Source organism: Sciurus carolinensis, chromosome 16 (assembly GCF_902686445.1).
Source record: "Sciurus carolinensis chromosome 16, mSciCar1.2, whole genome shotgun sequence".
Lineage (NCBI taxonomy): Eukaryota > Metazoa > Chordata > Mammalia > Rodentia > Sciuridae > Sciurus > Sciurus carolinensis.
The window spans coordinates 17,200,475-17,227,604 of record NC_062228.1 but is presented as its reverse complement, the minus strand read 5'-3'; the positions used below and the strand labels follow the sequence as shown (position 1 = coordinate 17,227,604).

Genomic DNA, 27,130 nt, shown 5'->3' with positions numbered 1-27,130 from the left:
GAAAGTGAGAAGCTGTGGTCTTGTTCCATAGTCACTAAAAACTGGACCTTTGCCTGGCAGCTATGCTTGCTATGCAGTGCTAACTTGCAGCCTTATGGGAAGGAAATCTGAGAAGCCTGTGGGGATTGGGATGCTGGTACCTGCAGCAGGGCAGGGGCTGAGCTTTCTAGGGTGCTGGCAAAGTGAGATGGGAGGGAGGGTAGGAGGAATGGAGTACTTGTTCTCTGGAGGTTTCAAGTGGGAGGCAGAAAGGAAGGTTTCTGAGTTCAGGATGACAGAGGCCTAAGCATGTTCCATGGCAAAGTTCTAGGGCTGATAAAATCGAGGAAAAGGCAGTGGAGCCTGCGTTAATATATTCATCCCCTTGTCTTTCAGTTTTTTTGAACTCCCAGAAAGGGGACCTGTTTTCTCTGGGAGAGAGGTACAGTATAATACGAGGATGGAAGGGAGCCATGTCTGTCAGAGCACAGGGCCTGTAGGCAACCATGCTTCATTGACAGCCATGGACCATCAGTTTGTGCTAGTGGTGGCCATGGAAGGGAAGCTGGGCAGTGAAAGCAGAGCTGCCTCTGGAAACAAAACTGTGTCATGAGGATCCAGATCCTCCATCAGCTAATTCCTTAGGAATTCTTAGGTTTGTTTTCAAGCCCTTTAGAAGATAAACACTTAGGATTTATGTGATGACTTCAATATGTGGCCTTTCTAATCGGGCAAACGTTGGTTCTCCTAATAAATGTGCCTAGGTGTTTATCCCAGGGTTCTACTCAAGTTTGGAGCAGAGGAAATGTAATTTAAACACTTCAGTATTTTTTGATGTTCTTCTCTGTGAGAGAGTCGGGATAGCCTCTGAACGAACAAGGGGTTTCTGCTAGAGAAGACCTACTCTTGCCAGGCACCGTGGCGCATGCCTGTAATCGGTGTGGCTCGGGAGGCTGAGACAGGAGGGTTGAGGTTCAAAGCGAGCCTCAGAATCTTAGCAAGGCTCCTAAGCAACTCATGGAGACCCTGTCTCTAAATAAAATATAATAAAGGGCTGGGGAAGTGACTCAGTGTGAAAGGGCCCGTGGGTTTAGGTTTTGGTATCAAAAATTAACAACATAAAAAAATGACTTAGTCCTTCCATGCAGTCTTACCTTCGAGGGACAGAAGAAAATAGGCAGTTATGTTCTTGCTTGGATATTTGGCTGGAAACTGGGGCCTTGAGACCTGGGCTTGGCATAATGTGGTGCTGGTGCCTCCTGGTGGTTGCAAGAGTTGCTCTGCAAGAAGGCTAACTCCTGCTTGCCTGTTCTTTGTGGGTGAGTTCTCATGAACCCAGATAGAGAGCCAGCTGTAGGATTAGGTAACGAAATTAGCCACGTACCTGGTACAGGACCTGGGGTAGAGCAGGCTGCAGGCTCTTCCTTAGCCCACTGAGCCCTAAACACCTGGAAGATGAATCTTGTCAGAAGAGTTGAAAGAGCAGCAGTCCTTCTTCCCTAGGTTCACCCTGCAAATTTTCCAGGAGTGCCCCACAGGTCGCATTTCTATTTCTTTTTATACTAACTGAGGGACTCTAATGTCCTACCTGAGGAGACAGGTGTTAGAGTTAAATGTTTTAATAAGTGGGATCAGGAGAGAAGGCAGTGTGTTTTTAACAGATCCCCTGATATACTGATTATTAAAGTAATTTATTGCATTGCGTAGAACACAAGAGGTGTAGAAAATAGAGAAGAGGTCTGGGGTTGTGACTCAGTGGTGGGGCACTTGCCTGTAAGTGTGTATGGGGCACTGGGTTCGAATCTCAGATCACATAAAATAAATGAAAAAAAGTTTGATTGAGAACTAAAAATATAAAAAAAGTTGTGGTAAAAATTATAAGGAGAACAAATTTGTGATGGCAAACACCAATAATTCCAGGTCCTTGGGAGGCTGAGGCAGGAAGATCACAAGTTTGGGGTCAGCCTCAGCAACTCTCCAGACCCTCCCTCCAAATAAAAATACAGAAAGGAGTGGGCATGTAGCTCAAAAGCAGAGCAACCCTGGAATCAGTTTCCGGTACTGCGGAGAGAAAAAGAAAAGAATGGGGAAATTTTTGATTATTTACTTTCAACAGAAAGATTACCTTTACAAAGAAGTAGGAGGAGTATAAAGCATGGATTTTAAAAGAGACCCATTCTGTGCCAAGCTCTGCAGTCACTACTATAAGGTCTAGCAGTTCCTCATGGCATGCTTAACCATGGCCCTGGGTGCGACACCATTGGACATCCTGTGAAACCTCCTCATGTGTCCCTCAAATTTTTGTATGTTTGAATGACATCACAGTCAATACACGGCAACAATAAACATTTTTAATTCTCTCAACTAAATACAGTAAATATAACTGTGAAAAACAGAAGGTGCATCAGAAGTTGTTCTTTCCCCAGAGAGGCTCAGCCAGCAAGCTTCCGTGGCCTTTGTCTCTTTCCAGTGTGGATCAAGCCTCGAATTTTGGGCCCACGGCAACCCAAGGTCTTTTCTGCCTCTGATGGTGCTCGGCATTTCTTGGGAGCCCCTCTAGCTCTCTGATTGGGCTTCTCTGCTGGCTTCTCTGCTGGCCTCTCTATTTTGTCCTTGGCTGGAGTGGCCAAGGGAGCGTCCCCATAGAGCCAATAGCCACCAACCAGGCAGTATGTCCCCCATGCCAGCCCACCTTGGTTTCTGCACATCCTTGGTATAGGACATGGTAGTATGCAGGTGTAGGAGGAGACTCGAGAGGCAGCGCTGCTGGAAGGAAACCCACAACCCATCAGTCACTTCTGCCTTATGCACTTTGCCACCAGCACCTCCCTCTCCTGTTCCTTCCTGTTCTGACTGAAGCCCTCTTATCTGCTTGGCATCCCAAACACAGCCTTTGCCTGTCACTTCCCTGGATGTTTTCTGTCTCCTCAAGAGATGCTTTCTATAAAGTACATGAGTTCCTGGAGCCAATGGAAGCAGCAAGAGAATAGTCAGATCTCAAAATGTTCATAAACAGCATTTCCTCAATCTCCCCTTCTAGAACTGAGACAAATTTCTGTAGGTCTGTCATTTCTGAGGCTTTAGTTGAAATAATTTTCAATTTTGGAATACAGGGTCTAATATAAATTGTTTTAGTACCCCTGTGACGTTGGCAGCTTCTGTTGGGACCCATTGATAGAGCCTGTTTGAACCACACTGAATTCTAGCCTGGTTTTTATGGATTTTTCTAAGGCCTTTCTTCTTTTGAGATGGTATTTTGCTATGTTTCCTCAGATTGTCCTGGAACTCTTGAGCTGAAGCCATCCTCCTGCCTCAGCCTCCTCAGTAGCTGGCACTGTGGTTGCACACCAGTGTGTCCAGCCCTACCATAGGGTGTCTGTAGTCCATATTCTGGGACAGAGGAATCCAGAGATCCAGGTCCAGATTCTGGGTGCCAAGATCAGGCCCAATAGCCTTCTCCCCTCCACTTATCGAGACATCATTTCCTCAGACCTCCAGTCTGACTACCACTTGCTCTGTCCCCCTGGGTCTTCTGTTCTTCCCAGCTGCATGGCACCACCCTTTCCCTCAGCAGATCAGACTGGGACCTGTGGGAGGGGCCCGAGTGTGTGTATCCCTGACAGTGTGGTAAAGGTGTCTGTGTCTGAAGGTGAGGTTGATGAGAGGCCAAGATCTCACCTCAAAGTGCTCCATCATTTGATAATGAAAGCGCAGCACACATTTGTAAGTGTCTTATGAAGGAAAGATGTGGAGAAAGCCTCCTTTCTGTTTTGGTGATGGGAGTCTCACCTTTTTTCTGAGGTTTCACTCTGTTCCCCACCCAGATCCTTGAACCCATCTCCTGTGCTCAGGTGATCCTCCCACCTCAGTCCCAAGTAGCTGGGACCGTAGATGAGTAGCAGTGTACTGGGCTCTGAAGGAAGCATCTGGGGAGTCTGAAGGGAAGGCTGGGTTGACAGAGATCAGGACCTTTGTGAAGACTTGCCCTGAGCAGTGAGCACAAGCACTGTGGGTCCTTGAGCGAGCAGCAGACCTTTGGTCTCACTCATGCCGGGGAAGTCCTGAGGTGATGGGCCAGCCCCAAAAGAACCTGTGGCCGTCCAGTGAGGTTGTGTATTTACCAAGGGCTCCATTACTGATTCCTGGCCTGGGCCTACCTGCCGCACTGCTCTCCCAGGACACGGAAGACAAGTTAGACTGGGTATAAAATATCCGGTCAGACATTCTCTCTTGAGCAGCCAGACTCACTGGTGTCTTGTAGAGAACTGGTAGGGAAGTTTCCTAGCTACACTGCCATGGAAACTGTTGCTTGTGATGTCATCACGACCCACTGAGGTCACGGAAGGAATGGGTGACTTGAGGAGTGGTGTCAGACCCTTGGTGTTTTATGGAAAATATGGTTGAAAGTAGAAAATACTGCCTGGGCCTTCCCTTCTGGCCTCTCCGCTCATATCCTAGACAAATATCCACTGTCTGTGGAGCCCAGCTGGGGGTTGGGACAGCTTATGACCTCCGGGGATCAATAGAAACCCAAATTCTGAGACTAACCTGAGAGTCATGAATCAACACAGAGACAGCTAGGTTGCATCGCCCTGTCCCTGAGCATTAAACTGTTGGAGGGGCAGTGATGTGAGTGGATTAGGGGGTCAGGGAACTCTTCTTAGTTGTGGGCCTGAACATAGGTTAATATTCGAGCTTGGCATGTTGTGATCTCTTGACTCAGGAGCCCTATGAGGGAGATTTTTTTAGTTTAAAGCCAGCCTCTTCAACTTAGTGAGACCCTAAGCAAGTCAGTGAGAGCCTGCCTCTTTTTAAAATTAAAGAAGTCCTGGGGATGTGCCCTAGTTGGTTTAGTACCCCTCAGTTCAATCCCCAGTGTATGAAAGAAAAGAACCAAAAAATTGGAGATGTTTGAAAGCATTCCAATTGGGAAGAAATGCAAAGATGGGCTCATGTTGACCTCCTTCTGCTCCAGAGATTAATACTTTGATGGAATGGAGATGTGAGGCATTGGGTTTGATCCTGGGCAACAGAGATAAAACAAGAAAAGAATTACACCCTCACGTTTTCACAAGTGAGGTCTGAAATGGAGCCTAAGGGGCCTAGCTAGGGTAATCCAGGTAGTACAGAGGTGTTCTGCTCAACAGTGGGATTTCTTGTTCATGTTGGGGCTCCAGATTTATAACTGTAGGACAAACTGTCACATTTCAAGGTGGTGGACAGTGGCAAGGCTGTTAAAGGTGCTCCAAGGCCAAAGGAATTCTCTAGTGACTTTACAAAATAGGCATACAGGCCCATTTTAACCTAAAATTTGAGATGTGTTTATGACACTATGACATTACAAAATGAGCACATTATCATTTCAGTTCCCTTTCTTCACAAGAGGTTAAGAGGCTCTGTGTGGGTATGTAGGCCTGCAATCCCAGCTTTGCAGGAGTCGTAAGCAGGAGGACCACAATGTGAAGTCAGTCTCAGCACATTAGTGGGACCCTAGATAAAAATAAAATGGGCTGAGGATGTAGGTCAGTAGCATTGCTCCTGTGGTTTGCATTCCCAGTACCACAAGTAAGTGATTTAAAGAGGGAGAGAGCTGGGATGTAGCTCAGAGGTTGAGTGCCCCTGGGATTTTTACTGAAAGAAAATTGGAAAGAAAGAAAGAGAAGGAGGGAAGGAAGGAAAGAACGGAGAGACAGAGAAAGGAAAGAAAGAAGGAGAGGGAGAGAAAGAGAGAGAGAAATATAGGAAGTAAGAAAGGAAGAAGCAAAGAAAGAAAGAAGGAAGGAAGGAAATAAAGAAAGGAAGAAAGAAGGAAAAGTCAAAGAATAGGGCTGGGAATGTAACTCAGAGGTAGAGAGCTTGCCATCCATTCACTGTAAAGAAAGAAAATAAACTCAACTGAATCTTTGTCCTCCATGTGGCAATCTGGATTGTGAGTCATCAAATAAAATGAAGTCTGGCCCAATGGTAATTCTTGTTAAGTCAGTCTATGAAAACATTATTTATTGCTAGAAATGAAATGGCAGAAAATACAATTCTGTTTTATTCTGCACATTATATGTGAATGACTATGCTACTTTGGTCCAATGCTCCACTACTCCAATACTGGCTAGTACCTCATCTTTCAAGCCACTAGCAGCTCACCAGGCCCTGAGAGGCATTAAGGACAGCCTAGGTGACAAGTGTGTTCACCCATGCAGGACACCAGTGAAGATTCCTAATCCAGATTCACATTTGAGTGAACCAGACTCAAGCTTGCTGAGGCAACGGCCATCTACCGAGGATGCCAGTCCTGGAAGGCTTCTCCTTCTGCAAGCTGCCCGTTCAATCTCCACCATCAGGCTCATATCCCGGGGATGAGTCACAAAGCTGACAAGCGCACCTGACACCTGGCTCCCAAGCCGACCCACCCTCCCTGCTCTGTGGATGTAATCTTGCAGGGTGAGGGGAAAATCATAGTTGACAAGCAGCTCCACATGGGTGCTGTGTAGGCTCTGAGAGGCTATGTCTATGCAGAGCAGTATGTCTTGGGATCCCTTGTGAAGCATTAGAAGATATCTGCCCTGACTGAGGCTGGCATTTGTCCCTTGAAGACTTAGGTGTTTGAAATTGGGGTCATCCAGAATATATCCCAGCCAGTTGACAGTGCTGGAGCTGTTATAGAACACCCGGACAGTTCCTGAGGGTGCAGGCTTCTCTTCTTTGTCACGCTGCTTGAGGATCTGCAGCAAATCTGCCACCTTCTCTGCTCCCTTCAGCCTCAGAAATGTTTGTGTGACATGAGGCATGATGCAGTGGAGCTGTGAAGTGCTGATGGTGGTGAGAGATCCTGGGCTCCCAACTTTACTCCACACCTTCTGGATCTCACGTTGGGTATCAGTCTCAGCACCTTAGGGAGACCTTGTCACAAAACAAAAGGGGGAAAACTGGGGTTTTACATCAGTAGTAGAGTACTTTCCTAGCAGGTGTGTGTTACTTGGTTTGATGGAGAGCACCATATTAAAATAAAAAAGCAAAACAGAGGTATTGTGTCCATTTACCCTAAAAAAATGCTAATATTAAACAAAAAGTTTGAGGGATTTTGGTAAAGTACGCCAAAACAAACAAACAAAAAGTACAAATTGAATAATCTTTTGTTTCTAAAGGTCGGGGAACATTTACTCTTTTTGTTAAATATAGTTTTAGCTGTTAATGTACCTCGTTTTATTTTGTATATGTGGTGCTGAGTATTGAATCCAGGGCCTCATACATGCCAGGCAAGTGCTCTCCCACTGAGCCACAATTGCAGTCCGTATCTTCTTCTTATAGTAGTCATTTTTGAAAGATAATGATGGTAGTAGGAAGTGTCGAGCTTCATTAAGAAGGATACATGAGATATAGTTGATTTTTGTTATTCGTAGAAGTTATGTTCTATGAAGTTGCTGAGCAAAGGAAAATTGGTTTGTGAATAGTGAACTGAGTGACCCTAGGGGAAATACAGGATTAGGGTTTTGCTAGCTTCTAGTCACTCTTTTATCTCCTGATTAGCACCTAAACTGATTTTATGCGTGTATGTGTTCAAAGCTCTGCTGTTTATTTATTTAGTCACTAGGGATCAAACTCAGTGCCTTGTGCATTCTCAGTCTGTGCTGTACCATGAAGCTCTACTGGCAGCTCCAGCCAATACACCGTTGATTCATTAACCTTCAACTCAGGAACCAAAAGCACTATATTGTCATGCCTAACCCTGGCTTATGGAACACACATGTTTTGTCAGTACGGTTCATGACAGCCTTCTTGTGTTTAAGAGCACTTTAGAGACAGAGGGATCGCAAGTTCAAAGCCAGCCTCAGCAAAAGTGAAAAGCTAAGCATCTGAGTGAGACCCTGTCTCTACATGAAATACAAATTCCCCTGGGGATGTGCCTGACAGGTCCAGTGCCTTGGTACCCAACCATGAAAAAAAAAAAAAAAAGAAAAGAAAAACAAGAAAGAATGAAGTACAAAATAATACCGGTCACTCATGAGGACTTCAGCACCATGATTGAAGCCATTTTCTACAGTGACATCGTTAAGAAAAGTACAAAAATTGAAGGGCTAAATATACTATCAAAAGGATAAATTTAGTATCAGAGCTAAAATAAGGAGACAAGAGTGGCACCTTGTTTGATCTTCTGGAGATGTGTATGTCAGGTGACTGCAGTTTGTTGTCACTTAGTGACTGTCCATGAATGAGTGGAAACACAACATGTATTGATTAGGTGTATAATTCAATTTTAGTGAATAGATGCATTTGAAAATAGGCAACTGCAAATAGTAGTGAAGATTGACTGAAAGAGTACTCGTCCACTCCAATTTCCTGACACACTCTTTGTAATTAAGAAATGGTCACTTGTACCTCAAAGTGCCATCTTGCAGGACAATTTTGACCAGTATTGAAACACAAAGTTCAGTGTATGTAAATTTTTTCAATATTTCAAAAAGTTGTAAAATTCTTGTAATCACTCAGAGTAGGTGCATACAACCCAAACATGCAGTTTAAGAAAGAACGATAAAGTGAATAAATTGTTACCTGTGTAGTGAGATGGACCATCATCAGCACGTCAGAAGCACAAACGTCTGTGATCCCTTTTCTCCCTTCAAGGTCATGCTTTGCTGTGTTCACCTGCAGGGCTTAGGCTAGGCTGAACTTGTACCCCATGTGTTTGTGTTTTCTCGTAGAGGTGCTCAGAACATTGAATTTTGTGGTCCCTGATGACCGAGTAGTCTTCCACAGATGTGAAAGAGAACAGAGCAGAGTGGTCTTCCAGATGGTAGGAGACCCCAATGTCAAGTGTCCTCCTGAGGCTTCCTGTGTGTTGGGATGTCATAAGTTAGGTCCTGTGCCGGCCAGCATCAAATGCCTGAGCTTCCTCGCTCAGCAGTGGCTTCGTGAAGACTTGACTTGAGCATTTTTGGAAGGGTCACTCGTGAGTGCTTACACTATGGGAGCCAGTGTGTGGACATCAGGCTGGCACAGTCTGTTCCATGCCTCCAGTCGCAGATTTAATTTACTTAATTACAGGAATCTTTTGCTTGGCAACATGACTTGTATATTAAATTTTCAAATCCCTAGCATTGATTATTCAGGTTGTGGTGTTTCTTTTTGTGTAGTCTGTATTTATTTCCTCTCAGACGAATTAGATTTCCTCCAGAGTGGTTAAACTCTCTGTTTGTTTGTGTCTGCTTTTTGGTTTTAAGGATTGAAATCAAAGGCACTGAATCCCTACGCCACATCCCCAGCCCTTTGTATTTTTTCTTTTGAGACAGGGTCTTACTGAGTTGCTTAGAGCTTCTCTAAATGGCTGAGGCTGGCTTCAAACTTGGGATCTTCCTGTGTTGGCCTCCTGAGCTGCTGGGATTGCCAGTGGGTGGTACTGCACATGGGCAGTTAAGCTTTTACGTTAGGGTGCAAAGACTCCATGGCTCTGTTCTCTTGCGCTGGACATTCCTTGGTGCTTTCGTAGAAATAACTCCCAAAAGATGTTCAGGTCTTGAATACGTTGATGAGAATGGATCGATATATAATGATAGAATCTTATTTTGTGGGTATCTGCATGTTTTCTAGAAGATTCTTTCGTTCATGTTTTTGTATGATTGAACATAATAATAGCATTAAGGACATTGTTTAGGTCTTCCAAGTCCATTTTTTTCCTTTCTCAGTGAGCTCATCCATTGGGCTGGCTTATTGGGAGACAAATGGTCCACCCTGCTTGTGAGCATGAATGTGTATGTGTTTGTGTGTGCGGGGCACGTTGGCGGGGAGATGAGCATGTATGTGTGTGCACATCTGCCTTCATCAGAGCATTGATTGGATGATGAAGCCTTTTGTGTTCCCAAGGACCTCAGATGCAGAGGGAGTCCTGGCTGTGGCCAGGCTTGGCTAAGTTTCTCCCTCTCCAGCTCCTTTTGTCTTTCCTGTGAGAGAAGAGGTCTTAGTGTCACTGATGACCTTGGAGGTAACCCACCCTTGTGCTTTGTGGCCCATTACTTTCTTTTTTGAGCTGAGAGTTATTTTCTTTCCTCTCTATGACATCTGAAGGCTATCCTGGAACTCATGGGTACTCCCTGTTCCCAGCTGCTAGAGACCTTCTTCTGAGGGCCCAATTTGAATGTTTATTCCTGGGATTCCCTTTGTGGGGATTCTCCGGACTGTAAGTCCTGAGGCTTTAATTCTCAGTGTTGGTAAGTCCTCTTGCTTCCTGAGTTAAGAAGGTCAGCAGAGTACCATGATCAAAGAGTGGGTTTTAGAGTTAAGATACACCTGAGTAGGAATTTGGGTTTCCTACTGGCTAAGTGTGTGACGTTGGGACGTTACTTAGCCTTGCTGATAAGTTAGTTCCTCACTGTGTGAAATGATACCATTGGTACTATCCACCTCTGTCACAGGGCAGGGCAAAGGAAATCAGGCATGTTATTTGGAGCATGTCACACATTGGGAACGCTTGGTACATGTTAGCTTTTGTTGTTGATGACAGTGATAGCAAGAAGGGACTCGGGCAGTAATTGCTCTTGATCATAGACTGTTAACTGTAGAAAGCAGAGAATGAGGTCATTGTCTCTTCTGCATTTGAGAGTTTTTGGAGTAAGTCAACCATGCAGCTCAACTTATGAAGGTAGTCGTGTAACTTCTGCCAGAAGAGTTGTTCTGGAAAAGGGCTTTTGTGCTTATGTCACTTCTCTGCATTGATAAATGGTTTTCATTACCCCAGTGAGAAATCCTGCCCTGGAATTGATTTAGCATGATTGTTACTGGGTATTCGAGTAATCTGACACAACTGCAGTATGGCAAAGTTCTCAATCCCTAGCTCTTTTCAGATGTGTATACACATTATGTCTTTTGTCTGGAACTCTGCTCAGATGAGGTCTGTCATTGAGGGTGGTGTGTTTCATAGAGTGAGAGACACAGCAAGAGGTTTATGAGCCCAGACCCATTCAGATTTTGACTCTACCTTCTTCCTCAAGTTGAATGTTTGTTACCTTTTTCTTTATGATTTCCCAGAGAAAGTGATGTAGATGGCATTGATGTCAATATGGGCTGTACAAAAGAATATTCCACCAAGGTAAAGGATTTCTTTATGTTCCTCACAAGTATAGTATGGAGATTAAAGGAAGGTAATCAGATGTGACAACAAGGTACAGTGTCTCCTTCTTGACTGGATCCTGTTGTATATGGGGGAAATGCTAGAAAGGATGTTAGTGGGTCAATGGGCAAAACTGGAACAGGGCTAGGCCTGGTGGCCCATACCTGTAATCCCTGTTATCCTGGAGACTGGTGAAGGAGGATTGCAAATATGAAGCCATCCTAGGCACCTTAGGAGAACCCTGTCTCCAAATAAAATATGAAAGGCCTGTGGAATTAGCTCACTGGTATAGCACTTTCCTGGCAATGTACAAGGACCTGTACAAGGCAATGTACAAGTGTTGCTAAGCATAGGGAAAAAAAAGCAAAGAAAAATACCATGAACAGGTCTTTGTCTTTTCATGAATAAAATCCAAACATATGGGCTGGGTTGTGGCTCAGTGGTGGAGTGTGTGCCTAGCATGCATGAGGTACTGGGTTCATTTCTCAGCACCACATATTACTAAATGAGGAAAGTACAGGTCTATCAACCTGCTTCTCTACACAAGTGCAGATCCCTGCCCACGGCGGGAGTCTGGTGTGTAAAGCTATGGTCCTGAGCATCTCAATGTGTGTTTGATAGCTTTCTTGTGGCGAATTTGTTCACTTAATTGCTTATGAGAAAAACAGCTCCATGTAATCCTCGTTCTGACTTTTTAAATATTTTAAAGAGTCCTTTTAATTCTTGGAAACAAAAAGGATCTTGTTTTGTACATAAGAACTTTTTTTATGAATAAATCAAGCATCCCCCAAAAAAGGAAAAGTGAGGCATACATTTACAATAGTAGAGGATGCAGCCTAAATGTCATCTCAGAAGAGATCAGAGCCGAGGGCTATGGTAAGCCTAAGAACAGAGTGGAAAGGCCGCCCTTCAACTTGTTTCTTCAGAGGAAACTTGGTCCTGGAGGAAGACATCGAGGACTCCACGATGAGAGGAGTGTGGACGCCACCAAGAGGTGGAGACAACTGTGAATAGCTCATTTTGACCGAAAGACTGGGGACGTGAGAAAGAGGAAGACAAGGAGCAAAAGATGGCAAACATTGGTTGGCATCAGATGAGCTGGACTTAGACTTTAGGTATGGTTGGTTTTTCTTTTGAGCAGAGACGCCAAGTGTCTAGTGGATTAGATTGGCAGTAGGGTAGAGGTGGGGAAGCTAGGTCTTGGCTCTGAAATGATTGGATGTGGGATGTTGGGAAGAGTGGATGGGATTGGGGAGGAAACACTGGTGGCCAGGAAGCAGGATTCTTGGTTTTTCGCTGTGATCAGGAGCTGATGAAAGAAGAGGTTTGGATCCAATGATGAAGGAAATTGAGGTTGCTGAGTGTAAGGCATCAGAGGGACTCCTACTGTGCTGCCCTTGGGAGCCTGTGGCAGGGTGAGCAGAGGATGGGCAGTGTAGACATCGTAGATGTCCCCCTGGCTCACTTCCAGAGTCAGCCACTTTGCTCTGAGGAGTCACCTGGGTTGACAGCAATACTTGAGGTCAGGAGGCTGCATCATACCTGCCTGCCTGCTTAAAAAACCAGAGGACCTCGTGGATGGTAGCTTCCAAGAATTTCAGAAATTTGAAACTGTGTATGAGGAGTTGAAAACGTATGGCTGTGTTTTCTCTGATTATGTCAGTGTGTTCCTCAGTTATGTAAGGAGCAGAGCAGAAATCATTTGGAATGATGTACCTCATGCAGTGAAAAAGAACAATGAGCAGAATTTCTTCCAGTGTACTACTGTTTACTTCAGGAAAATGGGGAATGAATATTTATATATGTTGACTTTTTATCTACAGAATATATTTGGGAAGACAAAGAAGAAAGTAGGGGCATTGGCCTCCTCTGGGGAAGGAAGCATGGATTTTATTTGTTTTTCTCTAAGTAGGAAAATTACAGTCCTGGGGTAGCGTTAAAATAGTGACTGGCACTAGCCATTTAGAAGAGATACCAACCGGTATGCCGTACTGGCACATGCCAGCCAACTATGTGCTCTATTCTCATGGTTCAAAAATTGAAGGCAGATAAAAAGTATAGACTGAGCTGTGCCCAGTGGTACACACCTGTAATTCCAGCCATTGTGGAAGCTTCGGCAAGACGGTCTCAAGGAACTCATGTGGACCCTCTCTGAAAAAGGACTGAGCATTATGGAAAGGACTGCAGTAACAAGGAGAGAAAAAAAGAATGTAGATTGAAAGATCTCCCATTACTTAAGCAGGGGGAATCTTTACTCTTTTAAGTTTTCTTAAATTTGAGTGTTTAATCTCTTCAATAAAAGAACAAAATGAGGAAGGAATGAAGGAAATTCCATTGTGTCAGACTGCTGGGGAAGGGGCAGTGAGCTTGAATTTGAGGTCCTGAGATTGCTGAGGAAGGGCTGGTGTGTGAGTGTGTGAGGTGAAGGGAAGATGGAGCTGGGTGAGTGCCTGTGCTTCCCTGAGGCCTGGAAGGTTCGTGTGTCTAATGCAGAGCTAGTGCCTCCTCCTCCTACCAGTTCTCAAAGTGAGGCCCAGCATGGCCAGTGTGTGGAGAGTGTTTTTGTTGTTGTTGTTATTTGGTAGCAGGGATTGAATCCAAGGAGGTTTATCCACTGAGTCATATCCCCAACCTTTTTAATTTTATTTTGAGATTAAGTTGCTGAGGCTGGATTTGTACTTGTGATGTCCCTGGCTCCACTTCCGGGGGGGCTGCACTCTGTGTGATTTAATCTGTCACCACTGAACATGAGATTAAACTGTAACAACTGTCATCCTTCTGAGCCCATGTGGTGAGCATTCATTAGTACAGTGTGCATACTGTATTTCTTGGAATTGCTTTTTCACTTTCTTTCAGGCTTTCAAGGATTCTCTCCTCTGCTACACTCCCCTGGTATACTGATTATGAAAGTAATTCATTGCCTTGTGTAGAACACAAGACATGTAGAAAATTGAGAAGGGTTCTGGGGTTGTGGCTCAGTGGTGGGCCACTTGCCTGTTAGTGTGTATGGGGCATTGGGTTCGATTATCAGGATCCTATACAATAAATGAAGAAAAGGTTCATTGAGAACTAAAAGTATAAAAAAAATTTGTGGTAAAAATTGTAAGGAGAACAAAGGTGTGATGGCAAACACCAATAATCCCAGATTTATGGGAGGCTGAGGCAGGAAAATCACAAGTTTGAGGTCAGCCTCAGCAACTTTGAAGATGCTGTCCCAAATAAAAAACCAGAAAGGACTGGGTACATAGCTTCATGGTAGAGCAACCCTGGAATCGTTTTCCAGTACTGTGGAGAGAAGAAGAAAGGGTAGGGAAATTGTTGATAATTTCCTTTGAACACAAAGATTACCTTTAGAAAGAAGGAGGAGGAAAATAAAGCATGGCTTTTAATAGAGACCCAGTCTCTGCCAAGCTCTGCAGACACTACTATAAGGTCTAGCAGTTCCTCACGGCATGCTTAACCCAGGCTCTGGGTACAACACATTGAACACTGTTTGAAACTTCCTCTAGTGTGTTCCTCAAATTTTTGTGTGTTTGAATAACATCACAGTCAATAGACAGCAATAATAAACATTTTTATTTCTCATAAATATAGAAATTTGAAGTGTGAAAAAGAGAAGATGCATCAGAAGATTTTTCTCTCCACAGAGAGGGTGAGCCAGCAAGCTTCCGTGGCCTTTGTCTCTTTCCAGTGTGGTTGAAGCCTCAAATTTTGGGGCCAGGGCAACCCAAGGAATTTTCCACCTCTGATGGTGCCAGGCGTTTCTTGGGAGCCCCTCAGGCTCTCTGATTGGGCTTCTCTGTTGACTTTTCAGCTGGCTTCTCTGCTGGTTTCTCTGCTGACTTGTCTATTTTGTCCTTGGCTGAAGTGGCCAAGGGAGCGTCCCCATAGAGCCGGTAGCCACCAACCAGGCAGTATGTCTCCCCATGCCAGCCCACCTGGGTTTCTCCACATCCTTGGTACAGAACATGGTAGTATGCAGGTGTAGGAGGAGACGCGGGAGGCACCGCTGCTGGAAGGAAACCCAGAACCCATCAGTCACTTCCGCCTTATACACTTTTCTGCCAGCACCTCCCTCTCCTGTTTCTTCCTGTTCTGACTGAATCCCTCTTATCTGCTTGGCATCCCAAACACAGCCTTTGCCTGTCACCTCCCTGGATGTTTTCTGTCTCCTCAAGAGTGCTTTCTGTAAAGTACTTGAGTTCTTGGAACCAATGGAAGCAACAAGAGAACAGTCAGACCTCAAAATGATCACAAACAGCACTTCCTTAATCTCCCCTTCTACAACTGAGGCAAATTTCTGTAGGTCTGTATTTCTGAGAATAATGGAAATAAATTTCAAGGTTTGGAATACAGGGTCTAATATAAATTGTTTTAGAACCCCTGTGACGTTGGCAGCTTCTGTTGGGACCCATTGATAGAGCCTGTTTGAACCACACTGAATTCTAGCCTGGTTTTTATGGATTTTTCTAAGGCCTTTCTTGTTTTGAGATGGTGTTTTGCTATGTTTCCTCAGACTGTCCTGGAACCTTTGAGTGAAGCCATCCTCCTGCCTCAGCCTCCTCAGTAGCTGGCACTATGGTTGCACACCAGTGTGTCCAGTTCTACCACTTTCTGCAGGCCTTATTCTGGGACAGAGGAATCCAGAGATCCAGGTGCAGATTCAGGGTGCCAAGCTCAGGCCCAATAGCCTTCTCCCCTCCACTTCCTGAGACATCATTTCCTCAGACCTCTAGTCTGACTACCACTTGCTCTGTCCCCCTGGCTCTTCTGTTCTTCCCAGCTGCATGGCACCACCCTTTCCCTCAGCAGATCAGACTGGGACCTGTGGGAGGGGCCCGAGTGTGTGTATCCCTGACAGTGTGGTAAAGGTGTCTGTGTCTGAAGGTGAGGTTGATGAGAGGCCAAGATCTCACCTCAAAGTGCTCCATCATTTGATAATGAAAGCACAGCACACTTTTGTAAGCGTCTTATGAAGGAAGGATGTGGAGAAAGCCTCCTTTCTGATTTGGTGATGGGAGTCTCACCTTTTGGCTGAGGTTTCACTCTGTTCCCCACCCAGATCCTTGAGCCCATTTCCTGGGCTCAGGTGATCCTCCCACCTCAGCCCCAAGTAGCTGGGACCGTAGATGAGTAGCAGTGTACTGGGCTCTGAAGGAAGCATCTTGGGAGTCTGAAGGGGAGGGCTGGATTGACAGAGATCAGGACCTTTGTGAACACTTGTCCTGAGCAGTGAGCACAAGCACTGTGGGTCCTTGAGGGAGCAGCAGACCTTTGGTCTCACTCATGGCCGGGGAAGTCCTGAGGTGTGATGGACCAGCCCAAAATGAACCTGTGGCAGTCCAGTGAGGTTGTGTATTTACCAAGGGCTCCATTACAGATGGCTGGCCTAGGCCTACCTGCCGCAGTGCTCTCCCAGGGCTCGGAAGACAAGTTAGACTGAATATAAAATATCGGGTCAGACATTCTGTCTGTAGCAGCCAGATCTCTGGTGTCTCATAGAGAACTGGTAGGGAAGTTTCCTAGCTACCCTGCCATGGAAACTGTTGCTTGTGATGTCATCACGACCCACTGAGGTCAAGGAAGGAATGGGTGACTTGAAGCGTTAGGCATCATACCCCTGGCGTTTATGGAAAACATGGTGAAAGTAGAGAATTTTGCCTGGGCCTACCCTTCTAGCCTCCCCACCCATATACTAGACATATAACAACTGTCAGTGTAGCACAGCTGGGGATTGGGACAGCCCATGACCCCAGGGGAGCAAGAGAAACCCAAATTCTGAGACTGACTTGAGCGTCATGAATGAACACAGAGACAGCCAGGTTGCATATCCTTCATCCTAAGCATTAAACTGTTGGAGGGGCAGTGATGTGAGTGGATTAGGGGGTCAGGGAACTCTTCTTAGTTGTGGACCTGAACATAGGATAATATTTGGGCTTGGTGTGTTGTGATCTGTTGACTCAGGAGCCCTGTGCAAGAGATTTTTCTAGTTTAAAGCCAACGTCATCAACTTAGTGAGACCCTCAGAAAGTCAGTGAGAGGCTGCCTCTTTTTAAAATTAAAAAAGTTCTGGTGATGTGCCCCAGCTGGTTTAATACCCTGAGTTCAATCCCCAGTGTATGAAATCAGAAACCAAAAAATTGGAGATTCATAAAAGCACTCCAATTGGGAAGAACTGCAAAGAAGTTGACCTCCTTCTGCCCCAGAGATTAATACTTTGATGGTTCGGAGATGTGAGGCATTGGGTTTGATCCTGGGAACCACGAAGAAAACAGGAAAAGAATTGCACTCTCACCTTTTTACAAGTGAGGTCTGAAAAGGAGGTTACGGGCCTACAGTGTTGCACATGTAGGACAGAGGTGTTCTGCTCAACAATGGGGTTTCTTGTTGTTCATGTTGGGGCTCCAGATTTATAACTGATAGGACAAACTTGTCTCATTTCAAGGTGGTGGACAGTGGCAAGGCTGTTCAAGGTGCTCCAAGACCAATGGAATTGTCCATTGAGTTTACAAAGTAGGAATGACAGGCCCATTTTAACCTAATTTGAGATGTGTTCATGACAATATGACATTACAAAATGAGAACATTATCATTTCAGTTTCCTTTCTCACAAAAGGCTAAGCAACTCTGTGTGGGTATGTAAGCCTGCAATCCCAGCTTTGTAGGAGTCTTAGGCAGGAGGACCACAATGTGAGGCCAGTCTCAGCTACTTAGCGAGACCCTGGATAAAATAAAACGGTGTGAGGATGTAGGTCAGTGTTAAATCTCCTGTGGGTTCCATTCCTAGTACCGCATTAAGTAATTTAAAGAGGGAGAGAGCTGGGATGTAGCTCAGAGGTTGAGTTTTTCTGGGTTTAATCCTTTTCACTGGGAGACATATGGAAACAAAGAAAGGAATGGGGGGAAGGAAGGGAGCAAGTCGGAGAGAGAGAGAAAGTCAATAAAAGGAAAGAGAGAAAGAAAGAAAAGAAAGAATATGAAAGGAAGGAAGGAAGAATGGAAGGAAGGAAGAGGAAGAAAGAAAGAATGAAAGAGAGGGAAGAATTGAAGGAAGGAGGGAGGAAAGGAAGGAATGGAGGGAGGGAGAAAAACAGAAAGAGAAGAAAGGAAGGAAGGAGGAAAGGAAGTGAGGGAGGGAGGTGAAAGAATAGAGCTGGGGATATAGCTCAGAGGTAGAGAGCTTTCCCTCCATATACGGCAAAGAAAAAAAATAAAGTCAACTAAGTCTCTGTCCTACATGAGTCAATTTGGAGTGTGAATCGTCAAATATAATGAAGTCTGGCCTAATGGTAATTCTTGTTAAGGTAGTCCATGAAAACATTATTTATTGCCATAAATGTCATGTCAGAAAATAAAAGCCAGTTTTATTCTCCACAATATATGTGAAAGACTATGCTACTTTGGTCCAATGCTCCACTATTCCAATACTGGCCAGTAGCTCATCTTTGAAGCCACTAGCAGCTCACCAGGCCCTGAGAGGTATTAAGGGCAGCCTAGGTGACAAGTGTGTTCACCCCTTCAGGACACCAGGAAAGATCCCTAATCTAGAATTACATTTGAGTGGCTGAAATCAATTGCTGAGGCAAAGGCTCTTTCCCAGAGGATGCCAGGCCTGGAAGGATTCTCCTCCTGCAAGCTGCAAGTTCAATCTCCTGTACCGGGCTCACATCCAAGGAATGGGTCCCAAGCTGACAAGTGCACCTGGCACCTGGCTTCCAGGCCGGCTCACCCTCCCTGCTCTGTGAATGTAATCTTGCAGGGTGAGGGGAAAATCATAATGGACAACCAGCTCCACATGGGTGCTGTTTAGGCCCCAAGAGGCTATGTCTGTGCAGAGCAGTATGTCGTGGGATCCCTTGTGGAAGCATTGGACGATAGCTGCCTTCACTGAGGCTGGCATTTGTCCCTGAAGCCTTAGGATTTGATTTTGTGGCCATCCAGAACATGTCCCAGACAGTTGACAGTGCTGGGCTGTTACAGAACACCAGGACAGTTCCTGAGGGCGAAGGCTTATCTTCTTTGTCTCGCTGCTTGAGGATCTGCACAGTTTGCCACCACTGCTGCTCCCTTCAGCCTCAGAAATGTTTGTGTGACATGAGGCATGATGCAGTGAAAGTCGGAGGTGGTGATGGTGGTGAGAGGTCCTGGGCTCCCCACTTTACTCCACACCTTCTGGATCTCATGTTTGGGATCAGTCTCAGCACCTTAGGGAGACCTTGTCTCAAAAAGAAAAGGGGACAACTGGGGTTGTAGATCAGAAGTAGAGTACTTTCCTAGCAGGTGTGAGTTACTTGGATTTTGATGGAAAGCACCACATTAAAATAAATAAGCAAAATAAAGGTATTGTGTCCATTTACCTTGAAAAAATGATTATATTAAACAAAACAGGATGGGGTGTTTTGGTAAAGGACCCCAAACAAACAAAGAAAAAGCAAAAATTGAAAAACTCTCTCATTTCTAAAGAAAGGGGAACATTTACTCTTTGTGTAAATTATATTTTTAGCTGTTAGTGTTTCTTGTTTTATTTTGTATATGTGGTGCTGAGTATTGAAAACAGGGCCTCATACATACCAGGCAAGTGCTCTCCCACTGAGCCACAATTACAGTCCGCATCTTCTTCTTATAGTAGTCATCTTTGAAAGTTAATGATGTTAGTAGCAAGTGTCGAGCTGCATTAAGAAGGATACATGAAATATAGTTGATTTTTCTTATTTGTAGAATTTATGTTCTATGAAGTTGCTGAGGAAAGGAAAATTGGTTTGTGAATAGTGAACCGAGTGACCCTAGGGGAAATACAGGATTAGGGGGTTTTGCTAGCCTCTGGTCACATTTTTATCTCCTGATTAGCACCTAAACTGATTTTATGTGTGTATGTGTTCAAAGCTCTGCTGTTTATTTATTTTGGCGCTAGGGATCAAACTCAGTGCCTTGTGCATTCTAAGCCTGTGTTGTACCACGAAACTCTACTGGCAGCTCCAGCCAATACACCATTGATTCATTAACCTTGAACTCAGGAACCAATAGCATTACATTGTCATGCCTAACCCTGGCTTTTGGAACACACAGTACGGTTCATGCAGCCTTCTTGTGCTTAAGAGCATAAAAGAGGCAGAGGGATCGCAAGTTCAATGCCAACCTCAGCGAAAGTGAACAGCTAAGCATCTGAGTGAGACCCTGTCTCTACATGAAATACAAATTCCCCTGCGGATGTGCCTGACAGGTCCAGTGCCTTGGTACCCAACCAAGAAAATAAAAAAAAAAAGAAAAAGAAGAAAGAATGAAATACAAAATAATACCGGTCACTCATGAGGACTTCAGCACCATGATTGAAGCCATTTTCTACAGTGACATCGTTAAGAAAAGTACAAAAATTGAAGAGCTGCATATACTGTTAAAAGGACAAATTTCATATCAGAGCTAAAAATAAGGAGTCAAGAGTGGCACCTTGTTTGATCTTCTGGAGATGTATATGTCAGGTGACTGCAGTTTGTTGTCACTTAGTGACTGTCCATGAATGAGTGGAAACACCACATGTATTGATTAGCTGTATAATTCAATTTTAGTGAATAGAGGCATTTGAAAATAGGCAACGGCCAATAATAGTGAAGATTGACTGAAAGAGTACTCGTCTACTCCAGTTTCCTGACACACTCTTAGTAATTGAGAAATGGTCACTTGCACCTTAAAGTGCCACGTTCCAGGACAATTTTGACCAGTATTGAAACACAAAGTTCAGTGTATGTACGTTTTTCCCAGTATTTCAAAAAATTGTAAAATGCTTCTAATCACTCAGACAGTGCATACAACCCAAACATGCAGTTTAAGAAAGAATGATAAAGTGAATAAATTGTTACCTGAGTAGTGAGATGGACCATCATCAGCACGTCAGAAGCACAAACGTCTGTGATCCTTTTTTTCCATTCCAGGTTATGCTTTGCTGTGTTCACCTACAGGGCTTAGGCTAGGCTGAACTTGCACCCCGTGTGTTTGTGTTTTCTTGTAGAGGTGCTCAGAACAGTGGATTTCGTGGCCCCTGATGACCGAGTAGTCTTGCGCACCTGTGAAAGAGAACAGAGCAGAGTGGTCTTCCAGATGACAGGAGACCCCAATGTCAAGTGTCCTCCTGAGGCTTCCTGTGTATTTGGATGTCATAAGTTAGGTCCTGTGTTGGCCAGCATCGAATGCCTGAGCTTCCTCGCACAGCAGTGGCTTCGTGAAGACTTGACTTGAGCATTTTTGGAAGTGTCGTTCCTGAGTGCTTACACTATGGGAGCCAGTGTGTGGACATCAGGCTGCCACAGTCTGTTCCATACCTCCAGTCTCAGATTTAATTTACTTAATTACAGGAATCTTTTGCTTGGCAACATGACTTGTATATTAATTTTTGAATCCCTAACATTGATTATATTCAGGTTTTGGTGTTTCTTTTTGTGTAGTCTGTATTTATTTCCTGTGGGACGAATTAGATTTCCTCCAGAGTAGTTAAACTCTCTGTTTGTTTCTGCTTTTTGTTAGCAGGGATTGAAATCAAGGGCACTGAAACCCTGAGCCATATCCAGCCCTTTGTATTCTTTCTTTTCGACAGGATCTGACGGAGTTGCTTAAGCTCCTCTAAATGGCTGAGGCTGGCTTCAAACTTGCAGTATTCCTGTGTTGGCCTCCCGAGCTCCTGTGATTGCAAGTGTGTTCTTGCTGCTCGTGGGCGGTTATGCTTTTAAGTTAGGGTTGCAAAGACTTCATTGCTCTGTTCTCTTGCTCTGGACATTCCTTGGTGCTTTCTTAGAAATAGCTCCCAAAAGATGTTCAGGTTATTATTTTAAATTTTTTATTTTATATTTTTTTTATGTTTTTTAAATTTATTTTTATTCTAAACAAATGGGATACATGTTGTTTCTCTGTACATGAAGTAAAGGCATACCATTTATGTAATCATACATTTACATAGGGTAATAGTGTTTGATTCATACTGTTATTTCTTCCTTCCCCCCACCCCTTTAACCCATCTTTTCCCTCTATGCAGTCCCTCCTTCCTCCATTCTTGCCCTCCTTCCACCTCCCAATGTATAGGATTTTAAAACGTTGATGGCAATATGTAGATATACAATTATGGTATCCTAAGTTGTAGGTATCTACAACTTAGAACTTAACATGTAGGTATCTGCATGTTTTCTAGAAGATTCTTTCCTTCATGTTTTTGTATGATTGAACGTAAGAATAGCATTAAGGACATTGTTAAGGTCTTCCAAGTCCATTTTTTTCCTTTCTCAGTGAGCTCATCCATTGGGCTGGTTTATTGGGAGAGAAATGGTTCACACTACCTGTGGGCATGAATGTGTATGTGTTTGTGTTTGTGGGACATGTTGGTGGGGAGATGGGCATGTATGTGTGTGCACATCTGCCTTTATCAGGGCACTGATTGGTTGATGAAGGCTTTCGTGTTCCCAGGGGACCTCAGATGCAGAGGGAGCCCTGGCTGTGGCCAGGCTTAGGAAGGTTTCTCCCTCCTGAGCTCCCTTTGTCTTTCCTGTGAGAGAAGAGGTCCTAGTGTCACTGATGACCATGGAGGTGATCCATCCTTGTGCCTTGTGGCCCATTTCTTTCTCTTCTGAGCTGAGCGTGATTTCCTTTTCTCTAATGACATCTCAAGTCTGTCCCGGGACTCACATGTACCCCCTGTTCCCAGTTCCCAGAGACCCTCGTGTGAGGGCCCATATCGAATGTTTATTCCTGGGATTCCCTTTGTGGGGATTCGGGATTCTCCTGACTGTGAGTCCTGAGGCTTTAATTCTCAGTGTTGGTAAGTCCTCTTGCTTCCTGAGTTAAGAAAGGCAGCAGAGTCCGTGATCAAAGAGTGAGTTTTAGAGTTAAGATATAGCTGGGTTGCAATTCTGGGTTTCCTACTGGCTAACTGTGTGAGCCTTGGAAGTTACTTAGCCTTGCTGATAACTTGGTTCCTTACTCTGTGAAACTATACCATTAGTACTACCCACCTCTGTTTACATGGCAGGGTAAAGGAAATCAGACATGTTATTTGGAGCATGTCACACATTCGGAGTGCTTGGTATGTGTTGGCTTTTGTTGTTGATGACAGTGATAGCAAGAAGGGACTCGGGCAATAATTGTTGTTGACCACAAACTGTTCACTGTACAAACCAGAGAATGAGGTTAGGGTCCCTTCTGCATTTGAGAGTTTTTGGAGTAAGTCAACTGTGCAGCTCAGCAAATGAAGGTCGTCATATAACTTGTGCCAGAAGAGTTTCTCTGACAAAGTGCTCTTGTTCTTATGTCACTTCTCTGCATTGACAAATGGTTTTCATTTCCTCAGTGAGACATGCTACTTTGGAATTGATTTAGCATTACTGTTACTGGGTATTCGAGTTCTCTGACACAACTGCAGTGTGGCAAAGTCCTCAATTCCTAGCTGTTTCAGATGTGTACAAACATTTGTGTTTTGTCTGGAACTCTGTTCAGATGAAGTGTGTCATTGAGGGTGGTGTGTTTCATAGAGTGAGAGACACAGCAAGAGGTTCTTTAGCACAGACCCGTTCATGCTTTTGACTCTTCTTCATCAAGTTTTATGTTTATTACCTCTTTTCTTTCATGATTTCCCAGAGAAAACGATGTAGCTGGCATTGATGTCATCATGGGCTGTAGAAAAGACTGTTCCACCAAGGTAAAGGATTTCTTTATGTTCCTCACAAATATAGTATGGAGATTAAAAATGGAAGGTAAGAAGATGTGAGGGTGAGGTACAGTGTCTAGTCTGGGCTAGATCCTGTTGTGGATGGAGAAAATGCTGGAAAGGATGTTAGTGGATCAATGGGCAAAACTGGAACAGGGCCAGGCCTGGTGACCCATGCCTGTAATCCCAGTTATCTCGGAGACTGATGCAGGAGGATTGCAAATATGAAGCCATCCTAGGCACCGAAGGAGAACCCTGTGTCCAAATAAAATAATGAAAGGCCTGTGGAATTAGCTCAGTGCTCCAGCACTTTCCCGGCAATGTACAAGGCCCTGGGTTTAACCGCAGTTTTTTAAAAACTGGAAAAAAAAAAGGAGAGAAAAATACTATGAACAGGTGTTTGTCTTTTCATGAATAAAGTGGAAACATGTAGGCTGAGTTGTGGCTCAGTGGTGGATTGTGTACCTAGCATGCATGAGGTGCTGGGTTCATTTCTCAGCACCACATATAACTAAATGAGGAACGTAAAGGTTCATCAAGCTGCTTTCTGCCCTATTGCAGATCCGTGCCCACAGGGGGAGTCTGGTGGGCATAGCTGTGGTTCTGAGCATCTCAGTGTATGTCTGATAGCTTCCTTGTGAAGAATTTGTTCACTTAAGTGCTTATGTGAAAAACAGCTCCATGTAATCCTTGTTGTGACTTTTACTATTTAAAGAGTCCTTTTAGTTCTGGGAAACAAATATCATCTTGTTTTGTACATAAGAACTTTTTATGAATAAATGAAGCATCACGAAAAGAAAAAAGTGAGGCATGCATTTAGAATAATAGATGATGCAGTATAAATGTCATCTCAAAAGAAGTCAGAGCAGAGGGTCATGGTAAGCCTGAGAACAGAATGGAAAGGATGCCCTTCAACTTGTTTCTTCAGAGGAAATGTGTTTTTTGAGGAAGACATATAGGACTCGACGATGAGAGGAGTATTGAGGCCACCAGGAGGTGGAGACAGCTTCGAATAGCTCATTTTGACCCGAGGATTGGGAAGTGGGAGTGGAAGAGGAATCCAAGGAGCGAAAGATGTGAAATTTTGGTTGGAATCAGTTGAGCTAGACTTGGATTTAAGTATGGTTCTCCTTTCTCTTCAACGCAGAAGACAAGTGTATGGTGGATTAGACTGGCAGTAGGGTAGAGGTGGGGAAGCTAGGTCTTGGCTCTGAAATGATTGGTTGTGTGAAGTTGGGCAGAGTGTTTGGAATTGGGGTGGAAAGACTGGTGGCCAGGAAGCAGGATTCTTGGTTTTGAGCTGTGATCAGGAGATGAAGAAAGAAGAGGTTTGAATCCGATAATGAAGGGAATGTGAGGTTGCTGAGTGTAAGGCATCATAGGGACAATTACTGTGCTGTCCTTGGGAGCGTTGTGGCAGGGTGAGCAGAAGGTAGGCAGTGCAGACATCGTAGATGTCCCCCTGGCTCACTTTCTGGAGTCAGCCACTTTGCTCTGAGGAGTCACCCAGGTTGACAGCAATGCTTGAGGTCAGGAGGCTGCATCATACCTGCCTGCCACCTTGGAAACCAGAAGGCCTCATAGACTGCAGCTTCAAGAAATTTCAGTCTTATTTGATGTTGATTTGAAATGTTTTCTTTCTGTAGCCTTCAGAGATTTGGCAGCATAGTAAAAAAGTTGTGTTCCACACAAGGCTGCCCAATATTTTGTCCAAGATGTTACCATAGGCTTTTTGCCTTCTTTTAACAAAGTTTTTCTCCTGAGAACACCTTGAATAGTAACAGCTCCTGGATATAAATGTACTGCCAAATCTTCTGACTCTGCAGAACTGCTGGCCTTCACATGGCTTTGATAGCCATTTCGTGCCACTCTTGTCACTGGGCCGAGAGAATGGTATAATCTGTTCCTTTCAAAAGCAGGCCATGAGGTCTCTTCACTTAGTTCAGAACCATCACTACTACCTATTGATATTCCACTAGAAAGAGTAGAACTTTCAGCTTGGCCTCGAGATGGTGCATGGGGCTCCATGACACTATCATCTAACAGATGTCTTGGCCCTGCATTTGGGAACGTTGCACTCTTAAATTCTGCTGTATTCATTTTCTGAATGAAATTATAACCCAAGCTGTGGCTCTTCCTGTGTCCGTGTGGAATCAGGTTCCGGGGGGAAGGGGGTGTCTGTGGCAGCAAGGCTCCTTCAGCAGCTATACTTTTTCTCCCACTCTGGGGCGATGCTCCTACTTCAGGACCGACCAAGTCTTCCCTGGAAGCAGCAGAACGAGGCGTGCTTGTCCCTGGTTCTATCTTCAGTGACAGCTTGTAATTATCGTCTTCCACAAACTTTTGTAGTTCCTCTATATATTGAACAGAGTTCAGGTATTTTTGGACATGAGGCAATATGGGAATATCATATTCACAGGACTGCTGTAAATCAGAAATTATTCGAAGGATGTTATTCATTAAATTTGATCTTTGCTCGTTTTCTAGAATGCTGCCAGTTGATGGGTATGCTGAATCAATGTATGTTAAATCTGACAGATAGATACCTAAATAGGGAATGCAAGGTGTCATCTTTAAGCTACTTATATCGTCTCTGAGTCTTTTGTAGTTATCTTCTTTACTCATTACATATTCTAATTTTTCAAAGGTAGTTCTGTCTTTTCGACTTAATAATGCCCATGTTTTTGTCAATCTGAAAATTGGGACACTCTGTAAGCCAGAAACCACTGCCATGAGTGCATGAAGGTTATTCAGCTCATATAGTTTCTTAGCAGTTTTAATATAGTGGCTCAAAACTTCTGCTCTAATTTTTAATGTTTGAGCATGAAGAATCTCTCTTACAACCTAAAAGCTTACGTGATTAAATCTTCTTGTGAAGGCAACTGCATTTGGTGCAGAACTATATTTTTCTTTTTTATTCCATCCACAACTTGAAAGCTCATCTGGTTGAATAGCTTTAAATACTGGGACATCCATTAGCGTTATCTGACCCGCGTATTCTTCTGGTGTAACCTTAAGAACATCAAACACAACAGCATCGAAGCTTTTCTTCAATTCGGAGCCTTTGTCACTTAATGATTCAGAGCTGCTACTTTTCTCAGAAGCAGTAGCTGCGATATTAACATTTCAAATCAACATCAAATAAGACTGTCTCTGTGGTGGGGTGGATGGTGATGATGGCTGATGACCCAGAACATCCAGACCTCTTCCTGCTGACTGACTCTGAGAAAGGGAATTCATACAAGTTTCAAGCTGGCAGTAGAATGAATGCAATGCTGTGGTTTAAGCATTTGAGTGCAGCCTGCCAAAGTAACAAACAACAGGTTCCTACAAACTTGATGACTTTTGAGTAAAAGCCTGAAGAGGAAGAG

General features: G+C 44.2%; 1 protein-coding gene and 1 pseudogene across 1 annotated transcript; both read right to left on the bottom strand.

The window, feature by feature from the left end:
- Window positions 1-2,411: 2,411 nt before the first annotated feature.
- Window positions 2,412-4,203, bottom strand: LOC124966560 (DPEP2 neighbor protein-like; annotated as a pseudogene).
- Window positions 4,204-25,352: 21,149 nt separating this feature from the next.
- LOC124967052 (ras-specific guanine nucleotide-releasing factor RalGPS2-like) lies at window positions 25,353-26,858 on the bottom strand. The gene is made up of 2 exons (XM_047529003.1): window positions 25,666-26,858; window positions 25,353-25,587 (listed from the first exon to the last, which is right to left on the bottom strand). Exons 1-2 carry the CDS (start codon window positions 26,490-26,492, stop codon window positions 25,353-25,355), a joined length of 1,062 nt encoding a protein of 353 aa, XP_047384959.1. The 5' UTR covers window positions 26,493-26,858.
- Between the last annotated feature and the right edge of the window lie 272 nt (window positions 26,859-27,130).

Bases quoted from the DNA above. Each gene is read 5' to 3' on its own strand.
- LOC124967052 (XM_047529003.1), bottom strand. From the start codon at position 26,492: ATGGCAGTGGTTTCTGGCTTACAGAGTGTCCCAATTTTCAGATTGACA. The intron at 25,588-25,665 runs GAACAGATTATA...GAAGGCCAGCAG, and splicing joins TCATGGCCTGCTTTTGAAAG to TTCTGCAGAGTCAGAAGATT.